Below are 27,702 nucleotides of genomic sequence, written 5' to 3' on the forward strand. Positions count from 1 at the left end.
GGAGATGAGGGTTCGCTTTTCCTTTTCATGTTTCTGGCTATTCAGGACCCCTTACCCTTCCAAATAAATTTGGTCGTCATGTTTTCAATTTTTTTAAAAAATGCTGGTGGAATTTTTATCGGGATTGCATTGAATCTATATATCACTGAGTAGAATTGACACCTTAATGATATTTAGTATTCCAATCCCTGAGCATGGAATGTTCTTCCAATTATTTAGGCCTTTTAAAATTTCTTTTAACTTTGAGTTGCAGTTTTCTGAATACAAGTGCTTTACATAGTTGGTTAAGTTTATTCCTATTTGAGTTTCATCTGTCATATTTTATTTTCACCATTCTTTTGATACTTTTAGTTACGTTTATTGATATAATCTTCATTTCTAGACTCTCTTGCAGGCCTCTGTCTCCTATCTTTTCTTTTCAGGCTCTAGCACACCCTTTAGTATTTCCTAAAAATCTGATTTCTTGCTTAGAAATTCTCTTAGTTTCTGTTTATCTGTGAATATTCTAATCTCACCTCATTTTTGAAATACAGTCTTGCTGGATATAAGATTCTTGGCTGTAAGTTTTTCTCTTGTAGTATCTTAAATATATCAGACCACTGTCTTCTTGCCTCCATGGGTTCTGGTGAGAAATCAGCACTTAATCTTATTGGGTATTGCTTTTATGTTATGCATTGCTTTTCTCTTGCTGTTCTCAGAATTCTCTTTTTGTCTTTGGCATTTAACATTCTGATGAGTATGTGTTTCAGAGTTAGTCTATTTGGACTTTTTCAAATGGAAGTACATTGTGCTTCTTGGACACAGATATCTATGTCCTTCAATAGGGTTGGGAAATTTTCTACTGTTATTTCTTCATATATTCCTTCTGTCCCTTTTCCATTTTCTTTTCTTTCCGGGGCACCCATGACCATATGTTTGCATACCTTTTGCTGTCATTCAGTTCCCTGAGACCTTGTTCATTTTTTTCCATTCTTTTCTTCATCTGTTCTTTTGTATGTTCACTTGCAGAGGCCATTTCTTCAAGCTCACCAATCCTTTCTTCTGCCTCCTCAAATCTATTATATGATTCCAATATTTTTAAAATTTCATTTATTGCACCTTTCATTCCCATAAGATCTGCTATTTTTCTATGTATGCTTTCAAATTCTTCTATGTGCTTATCTGGTATCTTCTTAATATCCTTAATCTCTTTAACCATCTCATTGAATTTATTAAGGAGATTTGTTTGAACATCTATGATTAGTTGTCTCAACTCCTTTATGTCATCTGGAGGCTTATCTTGTTCCTTTAAGTGGGCCATAGTTTCCTGTTTCTTGGTATGGATTGTAATTTTTTGTTGGTGTCTTGGCATCTGGCTTACTCTAGAGTATTTATTCTGGGTGCAGTTTTTCTCTTTAGTTTAGGGCTTCCTGTCCTTTCTCCCTTGTTGGTTGTACAGTAGGAGCCAAGCATATAGTTGGTGCTGTAAGCTGTGGAGGCTCAAGCTGCCCTCATTACACCAGGGACCAATGAAGCTTCTTCCAACTTTCTCCTTTGCCAGGGGTAGGGACAGAGTCACAGCTGTGTGGAATAATCCAAGTCATGCTGGCCTAGACTGTAGTTGCTCAGAGAGACTAATGAAGCTTCATGCCCCTTTCTCCCCTGCCTGGGGCAGGGATGGAGCTGCAGGTGTGGGCAGCAATCTATGCAGTGCGGGTCCAACATGACCACAGTTGCCCCCATAGACTTCTGATTTTCAGGCTCTGTCAGCCGAAGTTACCTGCAGTTACCTGGATAGGATGGTTCAGGGTCCACTAGCCTCCTCCTCCTTGCCAGAGGTGGGGCTGAAGCCTAGTCTAGGACTGCAGACCCATCTGGGTGAAAGAACCAGTTCTACCATCACTGTGATGTTTGGTCAGCCGGGCTTACCCTCAGGCTGGGGTGGAATCAAAATGGCGGCACCGGCCTCTTTCTAACTTGGGCTGGTTCAACCCCCACTGTTCCCAGGGTTCTTTATATCTTAGCCAGCCAAGTCTACCAATCACTAGCCAAAATTGGCAGCCAACTGTCTCTTCCTCCCCTGTTTTTGGAAAATGGAGTTTCCAATTCCAGCCACAGAATAGCTCCTGGGGCAGCTCGTGATGCCAGAGTAGGATAATCACCAGCCTCTGCAGTTGGCCGGTAATTTCCTGGAAAGGCTGGCACAGGTCCCTGCAGCTTCCTCCCTGCTGGAGGTGGCCCTGGGGCCTAAGCTAGAGCTGCAGTCTGACCTGGGTGGAAAGAAGCTGGTCCCCACCAGCACTGTGATTTTCAGTCCGCCCCACATCCCCTCCTGCCACCAGCCTTTTTCTGACTTGGACAGGCTCAAACTTTAGCTGTTCTCAGGATTATACTTTAGTCCACTGAAATTACTCATCATAGCTGAAATTGGTGACCAACCATCTCTTCCTCCCATTTTTGAAAAGTGGAGCTTTCAATTCCAGCTGCAGAACAGCTCCCGAGGTGGCTCGTGCCTCTGGTGGAGGATGGGCTCTGGCCTCCGGGGCGTGGAGTGCTCTACTTATGAGTCTTTTCTGCAGATGAGCAGTCTTCTCCTTCCATTCCTTCAAGGATGCTGCAGGATGCTCTCCTGGTCTCCTGGAGCCCCCGAACAGGTGCTTCAGCTAGCTCCAGAGAGCTCGGGTGTCTGTTAACTGCCCTGTAGCAGGAGCTGACTCTAGGAGCTCCTTATTTTGCTGCCATCTTTGCTGGTTCTCTCCCTATCTTATTATTATTATTATTTTTTTAAGATTTATTTTTTATTTATTTCTCTCCCCTCTCCCACCCCAGTTTTGTCTGCTCTCTGTGTCCGTTCGCTGTGTGTTCTTCTGTGACTGCTTCTATCCTCATCAGCGGCACCAGGAATCTGTGTTTTTTTTTCTTTTTGTTGGGTCATCTTGTTGTGTCAGTTCTCCATGTGTGCAGCACTATTCCCGGGCAGGCTGCACTTTCTTTCGCGCTGGGCGGCTCTCCTTACGGGGCACACTCTTCACGCGTGGGGTCCCCTACACGGGGGACACCCCTGCATGGCACGGCACTCCTTGCGCATCAGCACTGCGCATGGGCCAGCTCCACACGGGTCAAGGAGGCCCGGGGTTTGAACCGCAGACCTCCCATGTGGTAGGTGGATGCCCTATCCATTGGGCCAAGTCCGCTTCCTGCTATCTTGTTTTTTAATTCCAAAAGTTGTACATTTTGGATAATCAATTTTTGTTTAGATTTAAGGACACGTTTATCATATCCTTTGCTCGGAATTACTCTTTGCATCCAGCATTTCTATCTGGGATCGTTTTTCCTTTCTGCTGCTTCAGGTTCATCCTTTAGCATTTTGTTTATTGAAAAAAATAAAAATTCTCAAGAAAAACAAAAACTGTTTTGATTTTTCTCTGCAGTATCTATATTTCATCATCATTCTTGAAAGATATTTTGCCCACAATTGATAGTTATTTTCTTTATGCACATTGAAAATATTCTATTACCTTTTGCCTTTTCATTATTACCATTGAGAAGGTAGCTATTAGTATAATTGCCATCCCTTTGTAGATAAAATGCCTTTTGGTAAGAGGCATTTAACATAGTTGTTAAAGTGTGGCCTCTGGAATCAGACTATTGGATTTGAATCCCAGCTTATTGGTTTGGTAGCTTTGTGACACTGGGCAAGCTAATTAACCTCTCTGTGCCTCTATGTGCCTCTGTTTCCTCTTCTGTAAAATGGGGGCAAAACAATATCCATATCTACCTCATAAGGTTGTGGTGAGGATTGAATGAACTAATAACTAAAGCAGTCAGACCAATGGTAGCACATTTTAAGTGCTTTTAAAGTATTAACTATTACCAGTTTTTTCTCTAGCTGCTTTTAAGATCTCCTTATCAGTGGTGTTGAGAATGCCACTGATGTGTCTTGGTGTTGATTTTATTTATCCTGTTTGGAATTCATCAAGATCTTTCAAGCTGTGAATTGGTGCCTTTCATCAGCTTGGCAAATTCTTAGCTATCATGTCTTCAAATACTGCCTTTGCCTCGTTTGCTCCTCTCTCTCCTTCTGGAACTTTAGATTAATTAGTCTTTCCCACTCTATCCTTTGTGTCTCTTTGAATCTCTGTGCTGCATATATTCTGGTTAATTTCTTTAAATCCTAGCTTCCAGTTCACTAACTCATTTCAGCTGTGTCTAATATGCTGTAAAACCTATCCATAGAGTTTTAAATTTTAATTACTATATTTTTCCTCTCTCGAAGTCATATTTGGTTCTCAACCAAATCTGCTTGGTCTTTTAAAGAAAAATAGTGTTTTGCCCTTCACTCATGTATTTGACCCCATTCTCTTATTTATTTAAACAAATTCTAGAACGTATTTTATATTCTGGTCTGATAAGTCCAGTATCTAAAGTCTTTGCTGGCTCAGTCCCACTGCCTATTGTTTGGAACCTTCTAACGCTGGTGTAAACACCCTTGAGACCGGGGCCAGCCAAAAGGCTTTAAACTGTGAAGAGCTATTCTTAATATCTTTCCTGCTACGTTCCTTCCCAGATGTCCCCTCTTTTCTTTTTTGTTCCCTTCTGTCTCAATTTACTTTTTAAAAAGGCTAATTCATTACCCTGGTTCAAATTTTTAAGAGTGAAATTCTCCTTCTCAGCCATCCAGTCCCATGCCCGCGGGCAGCCGCAGTTACTAGGTTCTTGTGCATGCTTCCAGAGATTTTTCTTGCATATTCAAGCAAAGACAAATTTAAAAATTCTTTTCTTGCTATTTAATGTAAATGGTAGCATGCTACACACACTGTTCCGAATTTTTAAAATAAAAATATGTTTCTGATTACAAGAGAAATATGTGCTCATTTCGAATATCATAAATATCGAAGTGTCTACAAGTAGAAATCAAAAGTCCCTCTGGAATTTTATTTCCCAGAGATAATCTCCATTATGCATCTATAAATATGTATTTACATAAGTGGGCTTATGCAACAGATACTATTCTATAACCAATTTTTTTCCTTTTCTCCTAATAATACACTATCACATCTTTTCCCAGATTTTGTCACACTGATGTTCTCAGGGCCATCTCCCATTATAGCCCACTAATTAAGATCCTCGGCTTTGATGTCACACAGAACTAGGTTCTCATCCTAGTTCTGCCACTTAGTAGCTATGGGACTTTTCAGATCTCTGAGCCTCAGTTTTCTCATCCATAAAATGGGAATAGAAATAGTACCTACCTCATGGTATTGTTCTGAGACCTTATGAAATCATCTGTGATATGCTTACCTTGTAAGTCCTCAGTAAATGATAGTTTTTATTTTAACAACCTTGCCTTTTTTAAGCGGTCACATAGAATCCATAATATGATGAGTCATCATTTAGTCACCATTCCCCCTTTGATAGACATTGGATTGTACCCAACATTTTGTTACAAACGCTGACCTGGTGAACACTGACCATACATCTTTCATGCTGTGAGTGTCTTCTTGGTGTGACTCCCTTCAGTGGGTCACAGGGTCTTCTGGATTGTAATCTCTGCATCCTCTTTCTCTTCAAGGAGCAAGTAGAAATGCCCCACGGAGTGAAGCACGTGTGCTACGTAGGTTTCGAGTCTTCCTCCCCTTTCCCAGGGCTGGTGGGGTGGGAGGGGTCCTCCCCGGCAGGTGTAACCCTAGCCCCCTGCCTATTCTCCTCCAGTCCATCCTAATATCCCCCCCACCTGCCGTGATACTGAATTCAGACTTCCAGTTTCCCTCAAACCTTGGAATCTGACCATTTCATAATCATTCAAGAATTCGTTTTCCAACCCACTTGCTTCCAGAACAATTCTCTGGGGTTTGCGATAAATAAAAAGAATCAAAACACACTTAAAACAGGATAGAAGCCTGATGAAGAGGGAGCGGATGTACCTCAAATGGTTGAGCTCCTGCTTCCCATGTACAAGGTCCTTGATCCCTGGTACCTCCTTAAAAAAAGCCTGATAAAGTCAAGAAAGGGGAATGAGGAGGGGGAATTTTGTTACAACAACCCCTTCACACTCTACTATTCCTGTAGAGGCACAACTGCTAGGCTCAATGTTAACACTGAGCTTCCTGGCACCCACAGCAAAAGAGGCAGCAGCGTAGAATCTGTAGCTCATTAGAAGACCAAAATCCACTCTGTACCTTGAAATGGTCATCAAGGGCTTTCTCTAGGGACAATAGTGGGAGTGATCAGCAGCCTCACAGAGGGGTTGATAGATGAATTCACCATGTGGCTTCCTCAGGGAGAGGCAAAGAGCAGGTCAGTAACCCCTGAGAAGGGGTCTGATGGACTTTGGCCAGGAGGTGGAGTCAGAACAGGGTGAGGCCCAGAGTCCCTGCACAGGTTCCCGCTAATTCTGCACGTGGCTGGGGTGAAGCTCGGCTGGTGCCAGCAAGCCTGTCGCCAGGCCTGGGGAATTGCGTGGGAACCAGACAGACACGTTCCCTGCCCTCACGGAGCCAGGAGTGGAGTGAGGAGAGCACCATGGAAGTTCCAGGGGAGACGAGCACCCCGAAGGGGGAGGAGCACGCCTGCTCGCCTCGTTCTCAGGCGCTCTTCTCCCTGCAGCTTGGTTCCGGGGCCGTGATCCGGCTCCTGGGGGCCATTGGCCATGGCCAGGCGGGGGGGCCACAGCCCCCAAAGCTGGAGGCCCTGGAGGACCTGACGGAGACCAAGTCAGCCTCACCTGCCCAGAGGCTCAGAAGGAAGCAACTGCCCAGGGCCCGGCGCCCTGCGGGGTCCCAGGTACAGAACGGGGTTCTGCCGCGGGAGGCACCTTCACACCCGATGCCAGAGATGGCACCGAGGCTCAGAGAGGTGGTGTGAGCCAGCCAGAGGCGGGGTGAGGCCCCGGATTCGGCCGGCCCTGGGGCCTGGGTGCTCCTCCTCCCCAGCCCCTGAGAGGGTGAAGGAGGGGCTGTGCCTCCAGCTGTTGGCAGAGGCAGCAGGTGGCCTTCGGCCCTGGTTCCGGGCTCACTGGCTGGCCCTGCGGCCCGCCGCCTCCTTCAGGACCTCCGACCCCACCCCGCGCTGGCGAGCAGCCATCCCCTCCCCTCAGGGACCCTGCTTTCTCCTCCACCTCTTCCTCCCGCAGGAGGCTGGTGCCGAGCGTCCAGGGGTGAGTGGCTCTGCACAGCCACACCGCTTCCTGCCCTGGAGCACGGGTCAGGGGCGGTGACTGCTGAGCAGGGTCCCCCGGGCCAGGAAGCTGGCCCCAGCCGCAGCCTCAGTGCCTCGCCCCTTCCCCGCAGGCCCTGCTGCCACAGGGTGGCCCAGTGGACGCCGAGGAGGAGCCTGCGGCTCGAGACAGGGAGGAGGAAGACTCAGGTGAGGGGCCAGGGAGGGCCCCCCCAGCCGCCTCCTGTCCTGCGTGGGACTGCTGGGGACTCTCTTCCCCACAGGGGTGGGGGCTGTGAGACCCCTGCCCTGCCTGCCTGAGCCCCTCAGTGTTGAGTGTGCCCCCTCCCCAACCTCCTCAGTACCCCCCCCCCTTTCTTCCCATAGCTCAGCCCCAGGAGATGCTGCCCCTGGATGTTGGGGTGCGGGGCACTGTCGTCCGGGCCGTGCAGGAGGTGCTGCGGATGCGGTAAGGCCTTCCTCTCCACGTCCCTGACCAACCGTGGCCCGGGGCTGCCCCCGCGTACCAGCCCCTCCCAGGGGTCCTGGGACCTGCGGTCTCGGTGGTCAAAGAAGACTGTGCCGGGCTGCGCTCTCAGGGCTGCCATGAGTCTCAGCGACTCACCCCGACTCACCCTGCTTTGTAGCTGCAACGTCACTTTCCCGTGAGACAGGCTTGGAGAGCTGAAATCTGAGCCCGGGTCCCTGCTTCACGGTCAGGCGGGTCCCTGAAGCCCCTGCAGCTCTCAGCATCTGCTCCAGTCCTCATGGGCGTCACCCAGGCAGAGGCGGTCAAACACAAGGAGACCGCGCTGGGAGCTGCTCAGATCTGAGCCCAGGGCTCTCCTTTCCAATGGTGAGAGCAAGGCCCACAGAGGACAGGCCTTGGCAGAGGCCACTCAGCAAGTCGGGGGCGGATTCGGAGCTCCATCCGGGTCTCTGGACCTCCCGGCCGGGGTTGTGTCCCCGCCCCTGATAGTGCCTCTCCCTCCAGGCTTCCTCCCTTGCTCCACGAGCCCAGGGCGAGAGCAGGGCCAGGGCAGTAGACAGATGTGGATTCACATCGTGACCTTGCCACCAGCCACGTGGCCTTGGCTGGGTCTGAGTCTCCCTATCCGTAAACGGAGGCGGTCACAGACTTTCTGCTCAGGATTAGGGTGAGAATGAAAGGGTTCGTGGAGGAAGACTGCTCGGAACAGAAAGCAGAGTTGGCCCAGAATGCCTGACCCTCCTCTTTGGGACTGGGTGCCTGGATGACCTCAGCCCCGTGCGCCCTCCCCCCTCAGACTTCAGGCGCACCCACACCTGGCGCCGAGTGAGGAGGCGGTGGAGGGCATCGCCGCCGGCATCGAGGCAGCCCTCTTCAACCTGGCGCAAGGCACCACCTGCCGCTACAAGGCCAAGTACCGCAGCCTGGTGTTCAACCTGCGCGACCCCAGGAACCCGGTGAGCGGGGCTCGGGGCTGGGCCTGCCGTGCGCTCGGCCGGGGCGCCGCGGAGCCGGTGGTGCAGCTGCCCCTGCCCCTGCAGGACCTCTTCCTCAGGGTGGTGCGTGGAGATGTCACCCCTCACAGCCTGGTGCGAATGAGCGCAAGCCAGCTGGCCCCCCAGGAGCTGGCCCGCTGGCGGGACCAGGAGGAGAGAAGGGTGAGCAGCCAGGGAGATGGTGTCGGGGAGAGGGGTGGGGTGGGGGGGCCGAGGACGGAGCAGGGAGGAACTGAGAGCAGACTGAGGAAGAAGACAGGCAGAGACAAGAGAAACATGGAAATAAGGAAACAAAGAGGGAAAGAGGGGCCGAAAGAACCTTCCCACAAGGAAAAAAGGGGCAGAAATAGAAGGGATTGGGGATGGAGAGCTGGGTGGAGAGGCGGCGTATTCCGCTTGGCTGACCATGGTGGTGGAAAGGGGAAAGTCTGGGAACGATGTGGGAGGCGGGAGCGCAGGTTGTCATCGGCTCTCCATGGGGGGTGTACCCCTGAGGTGCCCCTCCCCCCGGCCTCGGAAGCCCTGGACCAGACTAGAAGTCTTCCCAGCGGGTAAGGGGCCCCGCGGTCCCCACACTTCACGGTGACAGCCCATATGCTGTGTCCACTGGCCTCTCCCTGCCAGGGAGCTCCTCAGGGGCCGGCGGGGTGTGGGGACGGGTGGGCTTTAGGGAACGCTTGCCTAACAGTTGTCGGTGGCTGAGTGAGAGAGGGAGGGAGAAGTCTAGGGACCAGGGCCCATGGGGATGGGGTGGGGGGCTGAGGCCCCGCTTCTGGGGGACATTGGGCTGATGGGGTGCATCTGTCAATTCTAGGCTGACTTTCCAACCAGGCCCTGCGGGGGGGCCGGGGGCAGCACTGTCCCCCTAATTTGCATCCCTTCATTGTGCTAGGACAAACTGAAACCGGAGGCCCCTTGTTCGGATAGTATTAAGAATTTCAAGATGGTGACAGCATTAAAGCAAGCGTGGGGCCGTGCACGCACAGAGCCAGGGAGGAGAGGACCCCTGTCGTCCAGCCATTGTTGGAAAAGGAGGGACATTTGGACAGGGTGACACTGATCAACAGTGCTAATCACAGCGTGCATTTACCAGGAGCCAGGTCCAGGCTGAACAGGGTGTATATTGACATAGTGCTCTCACCCTGTTCCAGAGAGCAGATGAGTGGAGGCTCAGACAGGGGAGGGGATGGCCCACGGCAGTACTGCCTGGTGGGTGCCTGTTAATGGCCCGGCTGGGACTGCAGAGCCTGCACTCTTTCTACTATGCAGCACCCTTCCCAGGGCAGAAGGTGGGTTCAGTCAGAAGCAGAAGTGATTTGTGGGTGAAGGCAAAGGCCAAGAAGGCTTCCTGGAGGAGGCAGGACTTGAGTTGAAGCGTGAACAAGTGGAATAAAGAGAATGAGGGCTGAGAGAGGAGGGCATTCCAGGTGAGGCCGATGGCAGAAGCAAAAGCGTGGAGGAAGGGACGGGCCTGGCGTGGAAGGAGAGGGGCCTCGAAGGACGAGGGTGAGCACTCAGGCTCTTGGGGCGGGAGAGCCCCCAGCCCAGCTGGCGAGCTGCTCCACCTGCCAGGGCCTGGAGATCCTCGAGCAGCAGCAGCGGGAGCTGTGCAGCCTCCCGTCCACCAAACTGACCCACAAGGGCGAGGTCGAGATCCAGCGGGACACCGACCAGACGCTGACTTTGGAGGACCTGGTGGTAAGCGGGAGCCTGGCCAGGTGCCAGGCGGGGCCTGTACCCAGGGACCCCACCCCTCAACCTCACTAGCTGTGTGGCCTTGGGCAGGTCACCTGGCCATGCCGAGGCCCACCTTCTCCATGGAAAAATGGGGAGAATGAGTGTAACCCACAGGGTGCAGGTGAGCGGGGGCTGGGGCAGGGCCATCGGCTCCATCAGCGCCTCCGCAGGGCTGGTCCCTTCCTTGTCTCCTAACTCCAAGGCGCCCCGTGTGAGTGGCCATCAGCTCTAACACTGGTCACCCCCACCCTCAGCCGTTCCATCTGGACCTCTGGGAATCAGAAGGGCCACACTGTGCGGGTCAGATGTTTGCGTGTGTGTGTCACAGAGGCCCTCACTCCTCAAAGGAAGGGCAAGAGACTCTCCAGGTGGGGTGGCACCCAGGGCCCGCGGGCAGCCAGTCCAGGGGGCGGCCTCCTGGAACTTGCCCCTGAGGCCTGGAGTGACCAGGGGATCGGTCTCTCTTGCTGGTGGGTGTCTCACCTGTCCTCACCCCCACCCTGCTGCGCCTCCACTTTGCACCCCCCCCAGCTCTGCTTCCTGCAGCCGTTCAGAACTGCCCCTCGGCTCTCTTCAGCCACTCGCAGTGAAAGGCCACACTGGCTCCTCTCACCACGGGTCAGCTGCTCACCCCCGTCCCATCGGCTGTGTCTGGGATGGGGGTGGAGGGCAGGCCCCTGGCACCGTATTCATTGACTGAATACATGGATGTGTAAATGTAGGGGGAGAAGCCAGGGAGACCTGGAGAGAAGTCCTCAGCCTCAAGAGAGGAGGGAGAAGAGTAGAGGAGGAGAAAATAGAACATAAAATAATCTCTACATGTTTTTTAGTATCTACTATATGCCCCTTTTACAAGTAGGGCTTCATTCAAACAACCTACGAGGCCGGTGCTATGACTATGCCCATTTCCTGGATAAGGAACCTAAAGCCTTTTGTCCAAGGTCATGCAGTTTGCAGATGGTGGAGCTGAGATTTGAACTCAAGTCTGTGCTTTGGCACTACTGTGGAATTGCTTTATAAGGCAGATGCAAGTTTGAATCTAATTTCAAACTTAGAGTATTCTTCCTAAAGCAATGCTTACTCTTTTCCTTATTCTCCGTGGCATTATTTTACAATGCACATGGTGTGTGTGTGTGGTTTTGAGTTTAAAGCTATTTCTATTGTGAGTGAAAAAAAGTGATTTGGCAATTTGGCAAGGAATATCAAGATCTAAAAAAATGTTCATTCTTCCTGAATCTGTTCTCTGCTTCTGAGAACTTGTCCTAAGGAAATAATTCAAAGTTGAGGAAAATTCTTTCTGCACAAAGATCTCCACAGTGCTGTTTAGGGAGAAGCTGGAAACAATCCAGATGTTTAGCAACAGAAGTGGTGTCAGCTACAGCCTGCCTTATCAGTGCAGTGTTGAAAAAGACTGTGGAATAGCACAGCAAATGCCTCTGCTGTCATTGATGGACAAAATTACAAGATGAAAATGAATATTTGATCCCAGCTATTTTAGTAAAAGGATCCAAGCCCTATGCCAGAAAAACTATTAGAAAGAAATAACCAGAAGATCAACGGTTATCTCATACTATTGGGATGGGTGCTTTCTTTCCCCCCAGTATTTACTTATTTTCCAGTTTTCCTTTAATCACAGTACTTTGGCAATGAAATAACATATTACTTGGAAAAATGAAATAAACCATGACCCTGAGGTTCCCTTCCCTTGGAGGGCCCTTAACTCTCCCAGCCCCCCTCCTGGTTCCCCTTCCTTGTCATCCAGGGCCCCCCAGTGTCCCTGGACTGCAGCCCACCGGCCCTGCCTGCTGTGTTGGAGGACACCACAGAGCAGCACGAGCGCCACTTCCTAGACCCCGACTGCCGGATCTGCACAGGTGGGAAGGGGGCACAGAGGTGAGCCACATGGGCGGCAGGCAGGCTGGGGCCCAGTGTGGGATTCAGCAGCAAGAGAGGCTAGCAGCCTGGGCAGGGTGGGGGTGCCCGTGCCCCGGGGCTTTTCAAAAACTGGGTTCAACACTAAGGAACCAAGAGAGTCTACATCTCCAAGCAGGAGAGTCCCATCCATCAGCCATGTGGGACTGAAGACCCCTTTCAATTAAGAGGCAGAGTGGGCATCACCATCCCAGAGTCCTCAGAATTGGGGAATAAAATATGGACTAGAGTGGACGTACTGGTATTCTACTATAGAATTATTATGATTCTAGCAATGGAAGAAATTGTATCATTGATGTGGAGACAGTGGCCATGGAAGTTGCTGAGGGCAGGGAAAGGGAAAAAGGTGTAATATGGGGCATTTTTGGAGTTGTCCTGACTGACTTTGCAAGGACAGATGCAGGACATTATATATTCTTCCATAACCCACTGAATAGACTGAGAGAGAGTATAAACTACAAGGTAAACTGTAATCCATGTTGTGTAGCAGTGCTCCAAAATTCATCAGTTGCAATGAATGTACCACACTAATGAAAGAAGTTGTTGATGTGGGAAGAGGAGGGGGTGTGGGGAGTGGGGCATATGGGACTCTCAATTTTTTAATGTAACATTTTATGTGATCTATATATCTCTTAAAGATAAATAAAAAATATATTTTAAAAAATAAAGAAACTGGGTTCCAACCCTGGTTCTGCAGCTGGCTTCGGCCTGGCTGCCTGGCCCTGTTCCAGCTCCTGCCTCTGCTATTTGCAGACTGGGAGCCCTCGTGTGAGCTGCCAGGCTCCTTCACAGCCGCCAGGAGGCCAGAGGACAGCGTCTTTCAGGGAGCTCCAAGCTCAGCCCCTGAGTTCTCTCCAGAGATGCCCCCGAACAGGGAGAAGCCTCTCACAGAGCCCCAGGACAGGTGTGGCTGGGGGCAGGGGCTGGACATCCTGGGGGGGGAGGCACCAGCTGGGGCAGTGGGCACAGCATGGGCTTTTCTTTGTGTACGGCCTTGGGCAAGTCCTGCCTCCTTCACAGCCTGCCGTTTCCCCAGCTGGGCAGTGGAACTGATCAGCCCAGCTTCCTGGTCCCCCGTGCACATGCTGGGCCAGCACGCGGGTTCAGCCAGCTCTGTGGCCTTCGTTCCAGCCCCTCTGCAGTGCGGACACAGGACCTGCTCTGAAAAGAAAGGAGCAGGAGTTAGGAGAGAGAGGCAGGGGAAGTCCTGGTGACCGACTCTGCCTGGCCCTGTCTCTCTGTCCCTCCCTCCAGGCCTCAGACCCCAGCTGGGCCCACAAAGGCCCCACCCAGCCAGCCGCCCTGGGAGGGGGCTCTAGACATGTTCTCCATCAAGCGGTTCCGGGCCAAGGCCCACCTGGTCTCGGGGCACAGCTGTCGGCTCGTCCAGGTACTCCTGTCCTGCTCCGCGGGGACGCCTCACCCACTGACCAACCCCGTCATTTACTCAGTCACTCATTCCTTCTAAAACAAGTCATTGGCACTGCTCTGCGCCAGGCCCTGTGTAGGCATGGGGCGAATGAGGCACTGGCCCCACTCCTGCCAAGACGACTCCCCATGCGAGACAGACCTGGGGGAGGAGTCAGGTACCTCCCTGGCCTGGCCCTGGTCCTGGCCCTGGCCCTGGCCCAGGGGAGGGTTTTAGGCGTGGTCATTGATTAGTCAGATCAAGAGCCGATGAGGGTGTGAGTCGGAGGAGATGGCCCTGGACGAGCTGTACCCCCCACACCCCTGGTCTGGTAGGCTGCCAGCCCATCCTCCCTGCCGCAGGCTTCAGCCCCTGGGGCCTTGTCTGGAGACCGCCTCTAAGTGGGTGGGAAGCTGGGGGCTGATTCTTTGTCCTTGCTGCCCCAGACCCTACCCGAGGTGATCCGCTCAGCAGGCTGCATCCCCCCCAACACAGTCTGGGACCTGCTGGCCAGCATCTGCCCAGCCGAGGCCAAGGTAACTGACCCCCTTGGGCGCCCCTTTCCTCCCAGCCTCTTACCTGCACCTCCACCCTTCCCTTGGTATTGGGATGTCCGGGTCTCCTCCCCAGCGTGACTGCAGACTCACGGTGTGACCCTGGGCAAGCCCTTCCGGTTCCTCTGCTGTCAAAAGCAGGACCTGCTTCCTCAGGGTTCTCGGAGGTTTAGATGAGCCCCTGGTGCTTGCGGGAGCCAAGGGCGGCTGCGCCTAGAGCTGCTCTCTCTCCCGTGGCCGCAGGATGTCAGTGTGGTCAGGCTGTGCCCACACAGCACTCGGGATACCCAGAACTGCCGGCTGCTCTACTCCTACCTCAACAACAAGCAGCGCCACGGCCTGGCCGCTGTGGAACACGTGGGGGTGGTCCTGCTGCCCCTGCCGGCCTTCCAGCCCCTGCCCGCCAGGCTGCGCCCTCTTGGAGGCCCAGGTGAGTGTCCTGAGGCCCACGCTGTCCCTGCTTCCCCTGACTTGGTGACCTTGATGGAGGCAGGCACTTCGCAGAAGGGGACTCCTGAGACAGGCCAGTGTGATGACAACAGTACCAGTCGTAGCTCCTCCTCGTGTACGCGCCAGGCACCGATCTCAAAGCTTTACCCGTATTAATTCATTCAGTATTTAGAATAATCCCATCAGGCAGGTACTATTGTTTCTCCATTTCACAGATGAGGACCCTGAGGTGGGGGGGGGGTCAGTGACTTGCCCAAGGTCCCACAGCATTCAGCAGCAGAGCCAGGCTTTCCACCCAGGTGGCGTGGCTGCAGAGACTGGGCTCCCCAACTCCACGCTAGACGGCCCCTCCGCTTAGGCACCCTGGAACAGACACTCATGGGGCAGACACAGCAGGACAGAGGCATGACGTACAAACTGTGGACTGAAAGCACTGCCCAAGACAGGAGAGAGGGATGTTTTTGCCATAGCTATGCGGGGCCGCGCGGGGCCTTTGTGTATGGACACCAGCCAGGCCGCAGCTCCAGGAAGCCGCTGAGGGGGTGGGGGGCGCAAGGGGTGGACTGTGCTCATTCCCTGAGCAAAGCGCTTGGCCTTTCAGAGCTGCCCGTCCTTGGGGCCCTGGGTGGACTTCGAACCCATGGCCTTGAGATCAAACCATCCAGGCCCTGCCTCAGTCAGGTGAACCCTTTTCCACCTAAGCCCAAATCTTCTGAGACAGGCTCGCCCTCCCGCTTCCACCATTCCATCGGCCTTAGTGCTGGGAAGCTCTTCTTAGGGTCTAACCTGCAGCCCTCCTGCTGCACCCAGAATACAGCTTTTAGGGGCGCTGCACTCTCCCCACTAGGCTCTTGTTGTCTCCCCGCCCCCACCACAGGCCTGGAAGTCACTCATTCAAGCTTGTTGCTGGCTGTGCTGCTCCCCAAGGCAGGACTGCCAGGCTCAGCAGGCTCCAGCCCCTGGCAGGGTAAGGTTCGCAAGACGGTCTCCTTCAACAGAAAGGTGGAAATGAAATTCTACCAGCCGGAGGTCAGGGCGCAGGACGTGGCCCTGAAGGACTCCCCTCCCCCAGGGGGTACCCTGCCACTGAGCCAGGACAAAAGCAGCCTGACTCCACGACGCGCTTGTGGGTGGCAGAAGTCCTCCAGAAGCAGGGGGAGACCATGGGGAGAGCCTGAAGCCTGGCAGGGGCCTGGGCGAGGGCAGAGGCCCCCAGAGCCAGGCTGGTCCCAGTCCTGGCCACCCTGTTCAGCAGCGGCAGCTGCTGGCCAGCACCATGGCCAGCACCTCCACAGGGCTTCCTGCCCCCACCAAGCCCTGCTCCAGCACCTTGAATCCTTGGTGACCATGAGCCATCAGCTCCAAGCCTCCCTGTCAACCTCAGGCCAGGAGCTCCTGCCTCTACTCTCTGCAGCACCTCCCCAGCCCCCTGCACCCACTGGAATACTTGGCCTCTTCTGCCAGCCCCCTGCAGCTCCAGAGCCCCCTGGCCCAAGCCCCTGACTCCTCTTTGGGTCCTACAGATGGGGCTGGCTCTGAGTGCCCCCTTTCCAGAGGGGCCTGACTCTGTCACCTACCAGGAGAGGGGTTTTGGTTCCCTCACCAGTGCTACACCCTGAGCTCTTCCAGGGAAAGAGGCAGGGGTGGAGTAAGGGAAGGGTCAGCTCCACGCACATGCCCTGTTTGTTTCCTGTTCTGCAATCTGTTTGGTGTTGATTTTGGTTCAATAAAGAGTTTGGCAAAGTAAGGGCTGCATCTGCTAACTGGTCAGGAGAGTCGCCAGACCAGTCGGTGTGTTTGAGAGTTTCTGGGCACAGACTTAGTAGAATCTAAGTGCAGGGGGTGGAGTGTGGCAGCCTTGTTAGCTGCCGAGGTCCTGTGCCCCAGGATTCAGCTGACAAAAGGATTTTGAACTAGGAGGAAGAAGTGGTGATGAGAGAGAAGGCAGGACTGGAGTGGAGAGGAGAGAAATGGAGTGACTGTTGAAGGAGTACAGCCACTTAGAGATTGCAAGAGAAAAAGGAGAGCACATTATAATGTTTTTTTAATTTTTCAGTTACCAAGATTTTTTCCTTTGAATAGTTTGGGGGTAGCTCAGACCTCTTCCACATCCCCTATGTGTCTGTGTGCCTCTTTGAGGGCCTCTAACTGTGCGTGAGCCTGCGGACAGGTGTGTGAATGTGTGAATGTGTCTGATTCCATATCTGCACAGGGAGCTCCGTTGAGGAAGTTGGGAGTTCCGGGTAGGATAATTTCTCCCTGTACTTCCTGCTAGAACCTGGTACCAGAGAAAGCCAGGGGTCTTGGCCTTGGGGTGGGCATTCAGGCTGGGGTTGGGAACTGGAGTTAGAGCTGAATGGTGCTGTTCCCTCTTGGTTCTGGAATGAGCTCCTAGCAGCCACTCCAGTTGTAAAGCGTGTTAGTGTGGGGTGCACCTCGAGAAAACTGAGTCTGGGAACTGACCTGGGAACCAGCTGCCCCCTCGCTGACCGACCCAGTTTGGGGAAATAAGGCATGGCTTGGGGGAGGGAACCCCTGGCAGGCTCCCGCTCTTTGCCGCCGAGCCCGAGGAGGAGTAAACCCTGCCCACCTCCTCTGGAAGTCTACCCACGTGCCAGCCTCGCCTGGACCCAGCTGGACTGAGAGGAGGGGGCGATGGGCGGGGCGGGGCCTAGTCTTTCTCTGCCCCACTAGCTCTGCGGCTGCCCTACCCGCGGTCGACAGCAGAGGGGGCCCTCGGCCTTGGGATGAAGGCCGGGGCTCGCGGGACAGGAGGCCTGCCGAGGGGCGGGGCGAGGGGCGGGAATTGGGTGGAAGGGGGTTGGAGGTGGGGTGCGGGTGGGGCGCAGGTGGGAGGTAGAGAGAGGGGCTGGACAGGTAAACCGGGGGAGGGGGTGGGGACTCCGCGGGAACTTTTCTGGCTCTCAGGGCCGTGGGAGTGCCACAGCCTGCCCGCCGTATGCAAACGTCGTAAATTACTATGCAACCCGCGGCTCCTGTTCTGAGCCGGCAACTTGGGTCGTCTTCCTAACGCCGATTGGGGTGGGAGAGGGCTGTGCACGATGGTTCGCCTAGGCCCAGGGTTTCCCCCGACAGAGACGGAAGAGATCCCCACGTCGGGGAGAGTTTATTCTCTGGGCATTTAGGGAAGAACGAGATCTGTACTTTAGGAGCTTCAGTTTTTCCCGTAAATGGGGTGATAACGCCACCTCGCCCCGCGGAGGGGGCAATTGGTGAACCCCGAAATCCTGCACCCTGCCTCGACTCTGGGAGCTGTGCAGCATGACTCCCACCTCACCTTTTGCCCCTACTGCACAAGCCCCTATCTTGCTGCCTTTGGCTGAGGCCAGGAGCTTGGGTTAGACAAGTTGTTGCTAGGGGGCATGCCCAGTGGTTGCTAGGCTCGAGGCGCGTTGCTAAGCAACGCTGGGCGGGCTTGCGTTGCTAGGCAGGAGTAGGTGTCGCAGGGGGGCCCCGCCACCTAGCTCCCCCGGATTAGTGGAAGACGACCCCCCGGGCGGGCAGAGATCGCGACTCTGCGCTCCCCGCGCTTGGCCCCGGACCTCGGCTTCTGTCCCTCGGCCTGGACGCGGGCTCGGAGGAGCCTCCGGGTTCACCCTCTGCGACTCCGGGGGCCTCCGGGCTCTGGAGCGAGGAACCCTGGGTCTCTCCCGACGTGTCTATGCGCCTGCGTGTGCGGGGCGGAGGGGGGTCGCGTTTAGGTTTCCACAGTAAGAGCTCCAGTGTCACCCCATTGCCCCCAAAGGTTTGAGCAGTTGTGTGTACAAATTTACATGTATCTGCATGTCATTGTCGAGGCGGGGCCGGAACTTGCTTGGGCAAGTATCCCGGGACAGTTCACTTTGCTTCTCTCAAACAGCTGGATAGGTACCTGGACTGCGCATGCATGCAGATTTACCTATGATGTTCCCAGGTGTGGGGTGGGTGGGTGAACAGGGATAGTGACCACCGCTCCCCTGCCACTACCCCTCCTTCTTGAACCATAAGCATGAAACCCGCCCGGGAACCTGTGTCCACAGACACCCAGCCTCCCCAGACAATGCTCGGCCTGTTTGGAATTCCTATTCTGCCCTTTCCTGGGTGTGTGGCCTTGGGCAAGCTTGGTTTGTTTTTCTGTGCCTCGGTTTCCTTCTCTGTGGTGTGAAGGTTCAATGAGATGCTGCTTTTGTGTGCATGTTGCTGGTTCTGGCATGCAGTAGGTATTCCATGGTAACTTCTTCTCTCCCACAAAGAGCCCCGCTCCTCTCAGCACTCAAAGCAGAATCAACTTCCTTTGCAGCTCAAGAGATGGCAGCCAGATACCAGGAAAAACTTCCAGATGTCAGGGTAGATGGGTTCAATGCGGCACAAGATGAGGACTGTTGGTTTGCCTGTTTGTCCTGCTTGGAGGCTGGAGCAGCAGACACTCACCCCTCCCCGCAGCGTATATATATCCTTGTCTCCCTCAGGGAACCGATTATTTCCAGAAACACTACATTGCTATCCCAAAGCTGATGGAGCCTGAGGTGGCTACAGCAGCTGCTACTGAAGTTGGGAGGCTGAAGACCAGAGCTGAGGTGGTGGTCACTGAGGAAATACCCACTGGGGCTGAGATGCCTGGAAAGGAGCAGGAGGCTGAGGGCAGAAACTTCGCTGGGAGATCCACATGTCTGAGCCTATACCATAGAGGACTGGGGAGCCCTGGGGCCACTCCCTTGCCTTTTCTGGGCCTCAGTCTCCCCATTATGGACAATGGGGACTCCTCTGCTGCGACTGAGGGGCAACAGCAGCTCAGTATGGGAACCCTCTCACAGCTGCAGCTGTGTAGCTGTGCTGCGGAGGGAACAAGTTTCCTGTTCTTGGGGCTGTGCAAGCAGAGGCTTCTAGAGACCCCTTGAGGGTGGCTGGGATGGAGCAGCAGATCTCCTGGACATTCTTGTTCTTGTTTGGACTCCAGCTGCTCCAGATTTCCTCCTGAATAGCTGGGAAGTCCTTACTGGGTCTAATTTCAGTCCTCCCTGCTCTGGCTTCTTCTGGATATGTTGTCCTCCTATTTCCCAGTGTCTCTGTAACCTTAACAGCCTTGACTCTTAAGATCAGATGGGAAACAGAGGCAGTGTTAAAGGGGAGAACTAGTTCCACTCTGTGTTGGTCTCTTCGTTCTCAGTTAGGTCCAGAAAATAAAAATAAACAAGGTTGGCTCCTATCCTAGGTAGACGATGGTTGTTTGTGAAGGGGAGGTGGTATAGGAGCTGGATTCTGTTTCGTCAGTTGACTTTCTGGAGGAAGCTGAACTGCATGGGAGTCATACCATGAGTTGTCACTCTGACCATGGCTTGTAGGACTGATGTCTGCCCGAGGATGGCGGTGGGCCAGCCCCTTCCCTGCTAACCACTTGTGCTCCGCAGATGAAGGCTCCAGGGACAGGCCGAGAGCCTGACAGTGCCTGGCTGGCCTGCCTCTGTCCCATGCTGGGGGCCAATTAAGTCTCCATCCCTAGCCACGCCGATTAACAGTTAATAAGGCAGCAAACACCTGCAGCTATGGAGGCGAATTAAGAGCAACAGTTGGCATAATACACAACCCGATAAGTGAGCAATTAACAACCAGAAAAAGATTAATAGAAGCAATTACGTCCTACTTGGAGCTCTGTAAATACGACTGTCAATGGCTGGGGGATTCAGTCCTGTCCCGCCCAGACCCGCCCCAGGCCATAGCCTCTGCCGGGAGGGGAGCCAGCCTAGCCCGCCTGTGGATCCTGGACCGCAAAGCTGTATACACATAGTACTGAACAGATACACAAACGTGCGTGTAGACATACATCTACAGACCCACTCACAGAATGCCATCACACAGCTCCACAAGTCCCCTGCAGAAGCACACGGGCATCTGCTCTTCTTTGAGGCTCACCATGCAAAGGGCCTTTGGCTAAGCAGGGCATTAGAAGGAGAACTAGAATGTGGGCGAGAGAGGACACAGAAGGACAGAAAGTGTGAGAGTATACAGGCAAGTATGTCTGCATGCCCGTCAGGCCAAGCACGTGTGTCCTTGCAAGAGTGTGTATGGCGATTTCACCAATTTATGAGTACTTTTGTGAACACACACATACCTGCACATCTGTGTGACTGTGTGGCTGTATGAGTATTTTTAAGTGTATGTGGGTTAGTGTCTGGCAGATCTGTGACTGCACATGTGTCAGGCTCCTGCGTGATGCTGTGGTGGTGCCTGTGTCTGGGTAAATGTGTGACTGTACATCAGCGTGGCTTTACGTGTGTCTTTCGGTGGCCATGTGACTTTCCTGACTCAGTGCTGAGGCAGGTGAGGGGAGTTTCTAGGCGCCGCTTCTCGGGGAGCCTGGGAATTTGATGATGCCTGAAACAGGGTTCACCTCCAAGGGACAGGGTTTGATGACAGTCAGGGATCCTCTCAGGCTGCCTTACTTTCCCGCTCAGGGACTTCCAGCTCCTCTGTTGCAGCTCAGGACCAATGTGCTTTACCGAGTAGGAGGAGAGAAATGAGAACAGTTTTGTAAGAAAGGGAGCTGGTTAATTTCTCCTGACTGAAAGTCAAACCAGGAATTCACGGAAAAAGGGCACAGCTCCAGGCCCCACTGGGTCCGAGCCCTCCCTGCCTCTCCCCCAACCCAGAGCTTCCTGTGCACTTGACCCACAGGCTGGGACATACACCACCCTGCACAGAACCCCAAAGCACAAGGACACAGTCACGGACACAGAAACAAACACACAGTCCTGAATGCAAACGCTTAAAAACCTGTATTCAAAATCCCACCTAGACCTAACCACCCATGCCCAGACTCCCTCCACCCCAGAGATCGAACCCACAAAGTCACCTGTGAAGGCCCCCACTCCTACCCGCCCACACACCCTCCACTCTCTGAAATGAGCCTGGTGCCAAGCCTGAGGCCCCAGAGAGGAGTCCCGAGGCTGGGCCTGCCTTCTCCTTGATCCCAGCCAGATGGCGGAGGCACGGGGCCCCAGGAGAGCTCTCCATCCACCGCTAACCCACTGGCTGACACGCGGGTGACCGCCCGAGGCCTGGCTCTGCCGGGCGGAGAGCAGGAGTGTAAATAAGCAGGCAGTGCGGCTCCCCAGCCCCCCCAGCCAAGGGCCGCTCGGGGTCTGCCCCCGGGCTTCTCATGGCTGGGCAAGGAGATGGATTCACACGGAGGCCCCGGCACATGCTCAGGCACCCACAGGACACGAAAGGGCCCAGCCACAGGCAGACACCGCCCCCGGTACCCACAGGTACAGGTGCACGTGCCCCTTCCACAGAGACGAGCCGGGACTGCTCACCAGAGCCGCCAGGCTGAGCGCGAGGGGATCTCGGCCAGGCCCCTCGCCCCGCACAGTGGAAACAGCAGCAAGCGGTGGTGGTGTTCAGAGAAACAGATCTGCGGCTCCCAAAGCCAAAACATCTGCCTGGCAGTCCTGTCACCCCAGCCCTCTATTTAACTTTCATGCATTCATTCATTCATTCAACCTATCAGGACATTTAACAAATTGCCAGGTTAGGTCCGATGACCTGGCTGCCCTGCTGGCATTTTGACCTGGGGGTGCAGGGGGTGGGCGGGAAGAGGAAGGAGGTTCTCGGCTCTGAGGCAGGAGGAAAGGGAAGCAAATGGAAGATGTCCCTACTTCTACTTTTTCCCAACTCTCTTCAAGTGAAAGGGAAGGTGTGCTGCTGCAGCTGGAGGGAAAGAGCCAGCTCCCAGGATATTAGGTAATATAACAACAGCTCACACTCACGCACTCTTACTCTGTGCCAAGCACTGCTCTAAGTGCTTTACATGAATTAACTCAGTTCCTTAGGAGACAGGTACTATTATTAACCGCATTTGGGGGCACAGAGAGGTTAAGTAACTTTCCAAGGTCAGACAGCTTGTCAGGGCCTCCCCAAACATTTGAAGAGCCCGGGACAAGAGCAGAAATGGAGGCCCCTCCCCCCGCTTCTCTTCCCACCCGGGGCTCCATCCTGCACCACGAGGGGCCTCCTGTGCGCGCCCCAACCCTCCAGGCCCAGCTTGGTCCGCGCTCCTGGCCAAGAGCCACCCTGTGGCCGCCCCTTGGGCCCGAGGAGGAAGGACGTGGGCACGGGGCCCCACAGGCCCAGGCAGCTGGTGGGGGCTGTTTGGGCAGGGGATTTTTGGGTCTTGAAGGAGGTTGGGGCACTAAGTGGGCACAGCCCCATGGATCTTCGAATTCTTCACCTCGTGCAGGAGAGCGCCAGAATGGGGCCTTGGAAAGGGGAGCCCCAGGGCAGCGGCCTTGGTGGCCCAGGTTGAAGGTACTGGAGCTAGTACGTGGCTTCTCCAGGATGGGATCCAAGCACGCTGGCTGGAGAGGCGGCCTGAAGGAGGTGGCAGGGGCAGAGGCTGTGGGGTTTTACTACCTCCCCCCCCAACTCTGCCCTGACCACACTCAGGCCTCAATGGGCTCTCAATGCTCTGGGCCCAGCTCCCTGCTGGGGGCCAGGGGCTCTCAGTGACGACTGGACTCCTAATCTTGTCACCTCTCCCACCCCATTCTTGCCCCAGGGTTAGGGAAGAAGTGGAGGCTCCTGGGATTGGGTGCAGACCATCAACGTCTACACAACCAGCCCCCTGCCTCTGTTTCCCTGGCCCCTGGATTCCAGCTCAATCTCCAGAGGCCCCTCTTTTCACACAATTACCCAAGCCAGGAATTTCAAACTCTGGTGCCAGCCAGGCCCTTGTTATGCAAATATAGGCAAATGAAATGCAAACAAGCAGTCCCAGATTAACGGAGAAATCCCCAGCAGCTGGAGGAGTCACCTAAAGTCAGCCTGAGCCTCTGCTGTCCCCCTCACCCAGTCTCTGTCTACCTGGGTCTGTCTGCCCCCACCGTCCTTGCCACCACCCTGCTGCCCTGGGAGAAGCCACCTGTTCAGACATAGGTAGGTGCTAGACAAGGGGGGACAACGAGGGCCAGGCCCTCCACTGCCCTTCCAGTTTGAGAGCTCTGCCTTTTCCCCACCTTTTAGAGATTTCGGCAGGGGTGGACGTTAGGGGAGGGCTCTGGGAGAGGGGGGCTTCATTTTTGCCCCCGTAGAAGAGGGAAGTCTCCCTCACACACATGCACACGCCCCCACACAGAGTTGAGAGTGAGCGTGATTTCCCCCTCAGATGCATACACACATCGTCAGTCAAGCCTTACACACAGCACCCTGCAAATCTGGCCAAGCCCCTTTCCACGCCTCCCACCCCCATAAATGAAGCGACAGACATCAATAGGCTGCAGTGGGAGGGCAGGCTGTGCCCCCCGCTCCCGGGAGCTGGCGGGGGCGGGGGGGTGGAGGGTACTTCTGGTCGAGGGACCTTGGGTCTATGTGAAGAGAGAAGAGGGTAGAGGGAGGAGCTGGGGGCGTGTGTGGGAAAAGCCTGGGCGTGGGCAGTGCCCACCAGAGCCCCTCAGGAGGGTCGATGCTGGTGCCTGTGCCCGCGAGCACTGCCCAGGGGCACCTGGCCCACTGGCCAGCCCCACCAGCCCAGGCCCAACTTCTAAAAATAAGAGCCGAGAATCCAAGCCTCTGGTTGGTTCTGCAGGAGCCTGTTGCCTTGGCAACCCCTTCTCGGAGGCCTCCCTCCCGTCTGCCCCATTTGGCTGCTGGTCCCTGTGCCAGTCCCCGGTCCTGGCCCCTCTGCCAGCCCTCTGTCCTGTCCTCCTGGGAGGGGGGAGGGGGTGTAGGGCTGGGGTGGGGGGGCAGCCAGAGGACCCTGGGGGCTCCAGCTGAGCACAATGGCCTGAGTGTGAGACTCAGTCTGGGCTGACTCTCTGAGGCTGTCAGACGGTGGGTGTGTGGCTGCGTGTGGCAGGGCCTGTCAGGCTGTGTCTCTGGGTGTACACTCCTGTCCGTGACTCGACCGTGCTGGATGTGGGGACCCACGCCCATGCGTGTGGCAGTGTCTGCGTCCTGAGGGAGGGTCCCAGCCGTGGCCTTCCTACCCACTCCCCTCTCCTTGGCCCTCACCTCCCTGTGGCTTTCCCTTCACCTGCCCCCGCCTTCAGGGCAGCCGGCTAGGAGTGCGGGGGGTGGGCAGCAGGTGCTCAGGGCTGAGGATGAACCAGCAGGTCAGCCCAGGCGTGGTGGCGGGGCCAAGGTCAACTTCTTCCAGGGTCTGCAGCCCAATGTCAAATAAGCCCCAAATGTGCCCATTTGGGGGAAATGGGGGAGAAAGGCACTTCTGAAATGGCAGTCTAATTCTCTGAGTGTGTGGTGTGTGCGAGCGTGTGCTTACAGCCTCCCCTCCTCCACCCCCACCTCCCCTCTCCAGTGGATCCCCAAGTCCTGTAAGATCCCCTCCTGGTGGCCCCAGCAGGCCCCTCCTCCTCTGCCACCGCAGCCCAGCCAGCCCAGCCTCCTCCCACCCACGTGAGGCGACAGCCTCCTGGTGGCTCCCTGGTCTCTAGGCTCCGCGGCTTGCCCCGCCCCGCCCCCACGCCCTGTCCCCTCTCCGCTCTGCGGCCACAACGATCTTTCTAAAACATGACTTGGATAATGTTTTCCCCTCACCCCATGCCACCCCCGCTGCCTAGGACCCATTAACTCACAGCTGTTCTCAGGGCAAAGTGCCACTCCTCAGCTTGGCCGTCCAGCCCTTCGCCAGTGTGGGCCCTGCTCATTGCCATCTCGGCGTCCACAGGCTCTACCTGTTGCCACTTCAGCTGGCCACACAAGCTGCCAAGCATTTCCAGAAGTCAGAAAATACATAGTTTCGTATACCTGGAACACAAGCCCTCCTTTACTGGATAAGGCTACTCATTCTCAGAGACTCAGCCCAGGCACCACCTCCACCAGGAAGCCTTCCTGGACCTTCCCCAAGCTGAGTTAGGGCCCCTCTTTTGAATTCCCATAACATCCTGAGCTAACCTCTCCCCGCCCCCCCCATTGCATTTACATCTAAGGACTTTTGTCTTTCAGAAAATTTGTAGAAGAAAAACAGAAAATTGAAACAAAATTACCCATAATCCTCTCAGATAACTCATTTTATTTCCATCCAGACTTGCTTTAAATGCACTGATTTTTTTAAACAAAATTAAGACCGTCTTCCAAGTACAGTTTTGTTCCTTCTTTGTTTCACTAATCATTTTATAGTGAGCATTTTCCCAGGTTATTAAAAATCCTTCAAGAACTGACTTTTAATGGTTGCAAAATACTCATATATAGATGTATCAAAATTTATTTAACCAACACTCTATTGCTCAACATTTGTGTGGGTTGTGATTTTGTAGTTTTAGATAACAGCAATAGGCATCCTTGTGCATAGTCTTTTAAGAACTATCTTTGGGTTATTTCTTGGATTGAGTTCCTAAAGGTAGACTGATGGGACCTAGGACCTAAGGATCTGTCTGTTTTTAAAGCTCTTGACACCACTGACCTACTGCTTTCCAGAAAAGTGGTTCTAATTTCCCCTTTCATCAGTTGAATAGGAGAGTGCCCTCCATTCCAGTTCTCACCAACAATGGTGCTGCCTTAAAGAAAAAAAAACTGTATTAATTTCAATAGATAAAAACTGCATCATATTGTTGTTTTAATTTGCATTTCTTTGATTACTGGTGAGAATAAACCTTTTGTATCTCCTCTTTTGTGTCATGCACAGATCACGCTGAGCTATAATTATATTTTTACATCCTGCCTCTCCCTCACTTGAGCTCTTGAGGGTAGGGCCTGTTTGTGTCTGATTCTCTGTATCAAGAGCTGGGACCTAGTACGTGCTCTGGAATTCTGGTTGGATGGTGTAGAGGACTCTGTCTCAAGCCTGAGCACTGGCATTGGGCAGACCTGGGGTCAAGTTTAGCTCTGAGATTTGAGCTTGGACAAATCACTTCTCTCTCGATTTCCTCATACGTTAAGTGGGCTTGAGTGAGGATTAAATATGAGGAGTGTGACGCTGCAGGTGAAGGGCTGTGACAGTGCCGGGGCTGGTGTTCCAGGGCTGGGGGCTGCATTCTGTTCACAGCCGCGGAGGTGGTTTTGCTGAGGGAAGAAAAGAGTGCATGGGAATGGCCAGCTCCTCCCTGCCAGAGATAAGAAGGTGCCCAGACACCTCCATCCAGAGGTGGGCGGTGAGCTCATGGCAAAGGGTGCAGGCAAGATTGGGAAGGGCTCTGGCCGTTGACAAGTGTGAGTTCAAGTTCATCCGACAAGGGTTTTCACAGCCTTGTGTAAACCTGAGAGGGGAATCCCGGGCTCTGTTCATATCTGGCAGGGTCTGCATGTTCTGGGCTGTTAACCATAACATTGCTTAGTGTGGTTTAATCACCACCATTGGGGCCTGTCAAACAGAGAGGGAGAGTACCTCTGCCCTGGTGGCACAGCGTCTCTTCCTATAATTGGCTGTCTGCCACGGGGAGCATCTCTGAGACAACTCCCTGCCAGGGGCATCTTCACCTATTCTGGCTCAAGACATGTTCCAAGACAGATACGCACAATTTCTCTGTGTATTACCCAGCCTAATGACATTGTCGTTTGGAGTCTGGAAATTAGGAGAAATTGGCTTTTTCTCGGTAATTAACGTGAGTGATGGGCCCTGAGATGGAGTGGCAGCCCCTCGAGTGAGAACCAATTCCTAGGAAAGTCAACCAGGCCATTCCCCTGCCTCCAGGAAGGCCTACAGCCCATCCCTGACCTCTGCTTGGCTCCCTTGGATAGGCCGGCCACTCCCCCATCCTTCCCGCTTGGTCATTCCTTTAAGAATCACTTGAGAGATTAAATCCTGGTGGTCAGGAGGTTCCTCGAGTCTGCCCACAGTCCTCAATGCTGCAGATTCGTCTGCTGTGCCGTTGCCCTCTGGAGAGCAACCTGGCCTTTTTTGGCGTCGTTAGCTTCAGGGGATTTCTTTACCCTTTTTGTTGAAGGCAGAGGTGAAATCGCCTGAGCAGGAGTGGGTGACGTGAAGCGCTCCAGGCTTCCTGAAGGTCTCAGGAGCCAGGGGTGGAGGGGACTGGGTCAGAGATCGGCTCCAGA

At 54.1% G+C, this 27,702-nt stretch overlaps 2 protein-coding genes across 2 annotated transcripts in view; both read left to right on the forward strand.

Moving 5' to 3' along the window:
* LOC139439633 (SPOC domain-containing protein 1-like) overlaps window positions 1-7,470 on the forward strand; it is a 25,078-nt gene extending 17,608 nt beyond the window's left edge. The window contains exons 2-6 of the mRNA XM_071217171.1: window positions 5,552-5,593; window positions 6,586-6,762; window positions 6,947-7,135; window positions 7,269-7,344; window positions 7,457-7,470. Coding sequence (XP_071073272.1) covers window positions 5,552-5,593; window positions 6,586-6,762; window positions 6,947-7,135; window positions 7,269-7,344; window positions 7,457-7,470 — 498 coding nt within the window. The remainder of the gene's footprint in view (window positions 1-5,551; window positions 5,594-6,585; window positions 6,763-6,946; window positions 7,136-7,268; window positions 7,345-7,456) is intronic.
* LOC101435701 (SPOC domain-containing protein 1) lies at window positions 7,269-16,406 on the forward strand. Its single transcript, XM_023592532.3, is given in 12 exon segments — window positions 7,269-7,344; window positions 7,522-7,603; window positions 8,421-8,580; window positions 8,665-8,781; window positions 10,192-10,317; window positions 12,119-12,230; window positions 13,042-13,193; window positions 13,529-13,678; window positions 14,143-14,232; window positions 14,494-14,680; window positions 15,578-16,194; window positions 16,196-16,406. Coding segments are annotated over 11 exon segments (1,848 nt in total). The 5' UTR covers window positions 7,269-7,344; window positions 7,522-7,535; the 3' UTR covers window positions 16,265-16,406.
* Window positions 16,407-27,702: the final 11,296 nt, after the last annotated feature.

This window comes from Dasypus novemcinctus, chromosome 9 (genome assembly GCF_030445035.2).
Source record: "Dasypus novemcinctus isolate mDasNov1 chromosome 9, mDasNov1.1.hap2, whole genome shotgun sequence".
NCBI lineage: Eukaryota > Metazoa > Chordata > Mammalia > Cingulata > Dasypodidae > Dasypus > Dasypus novemcinctus.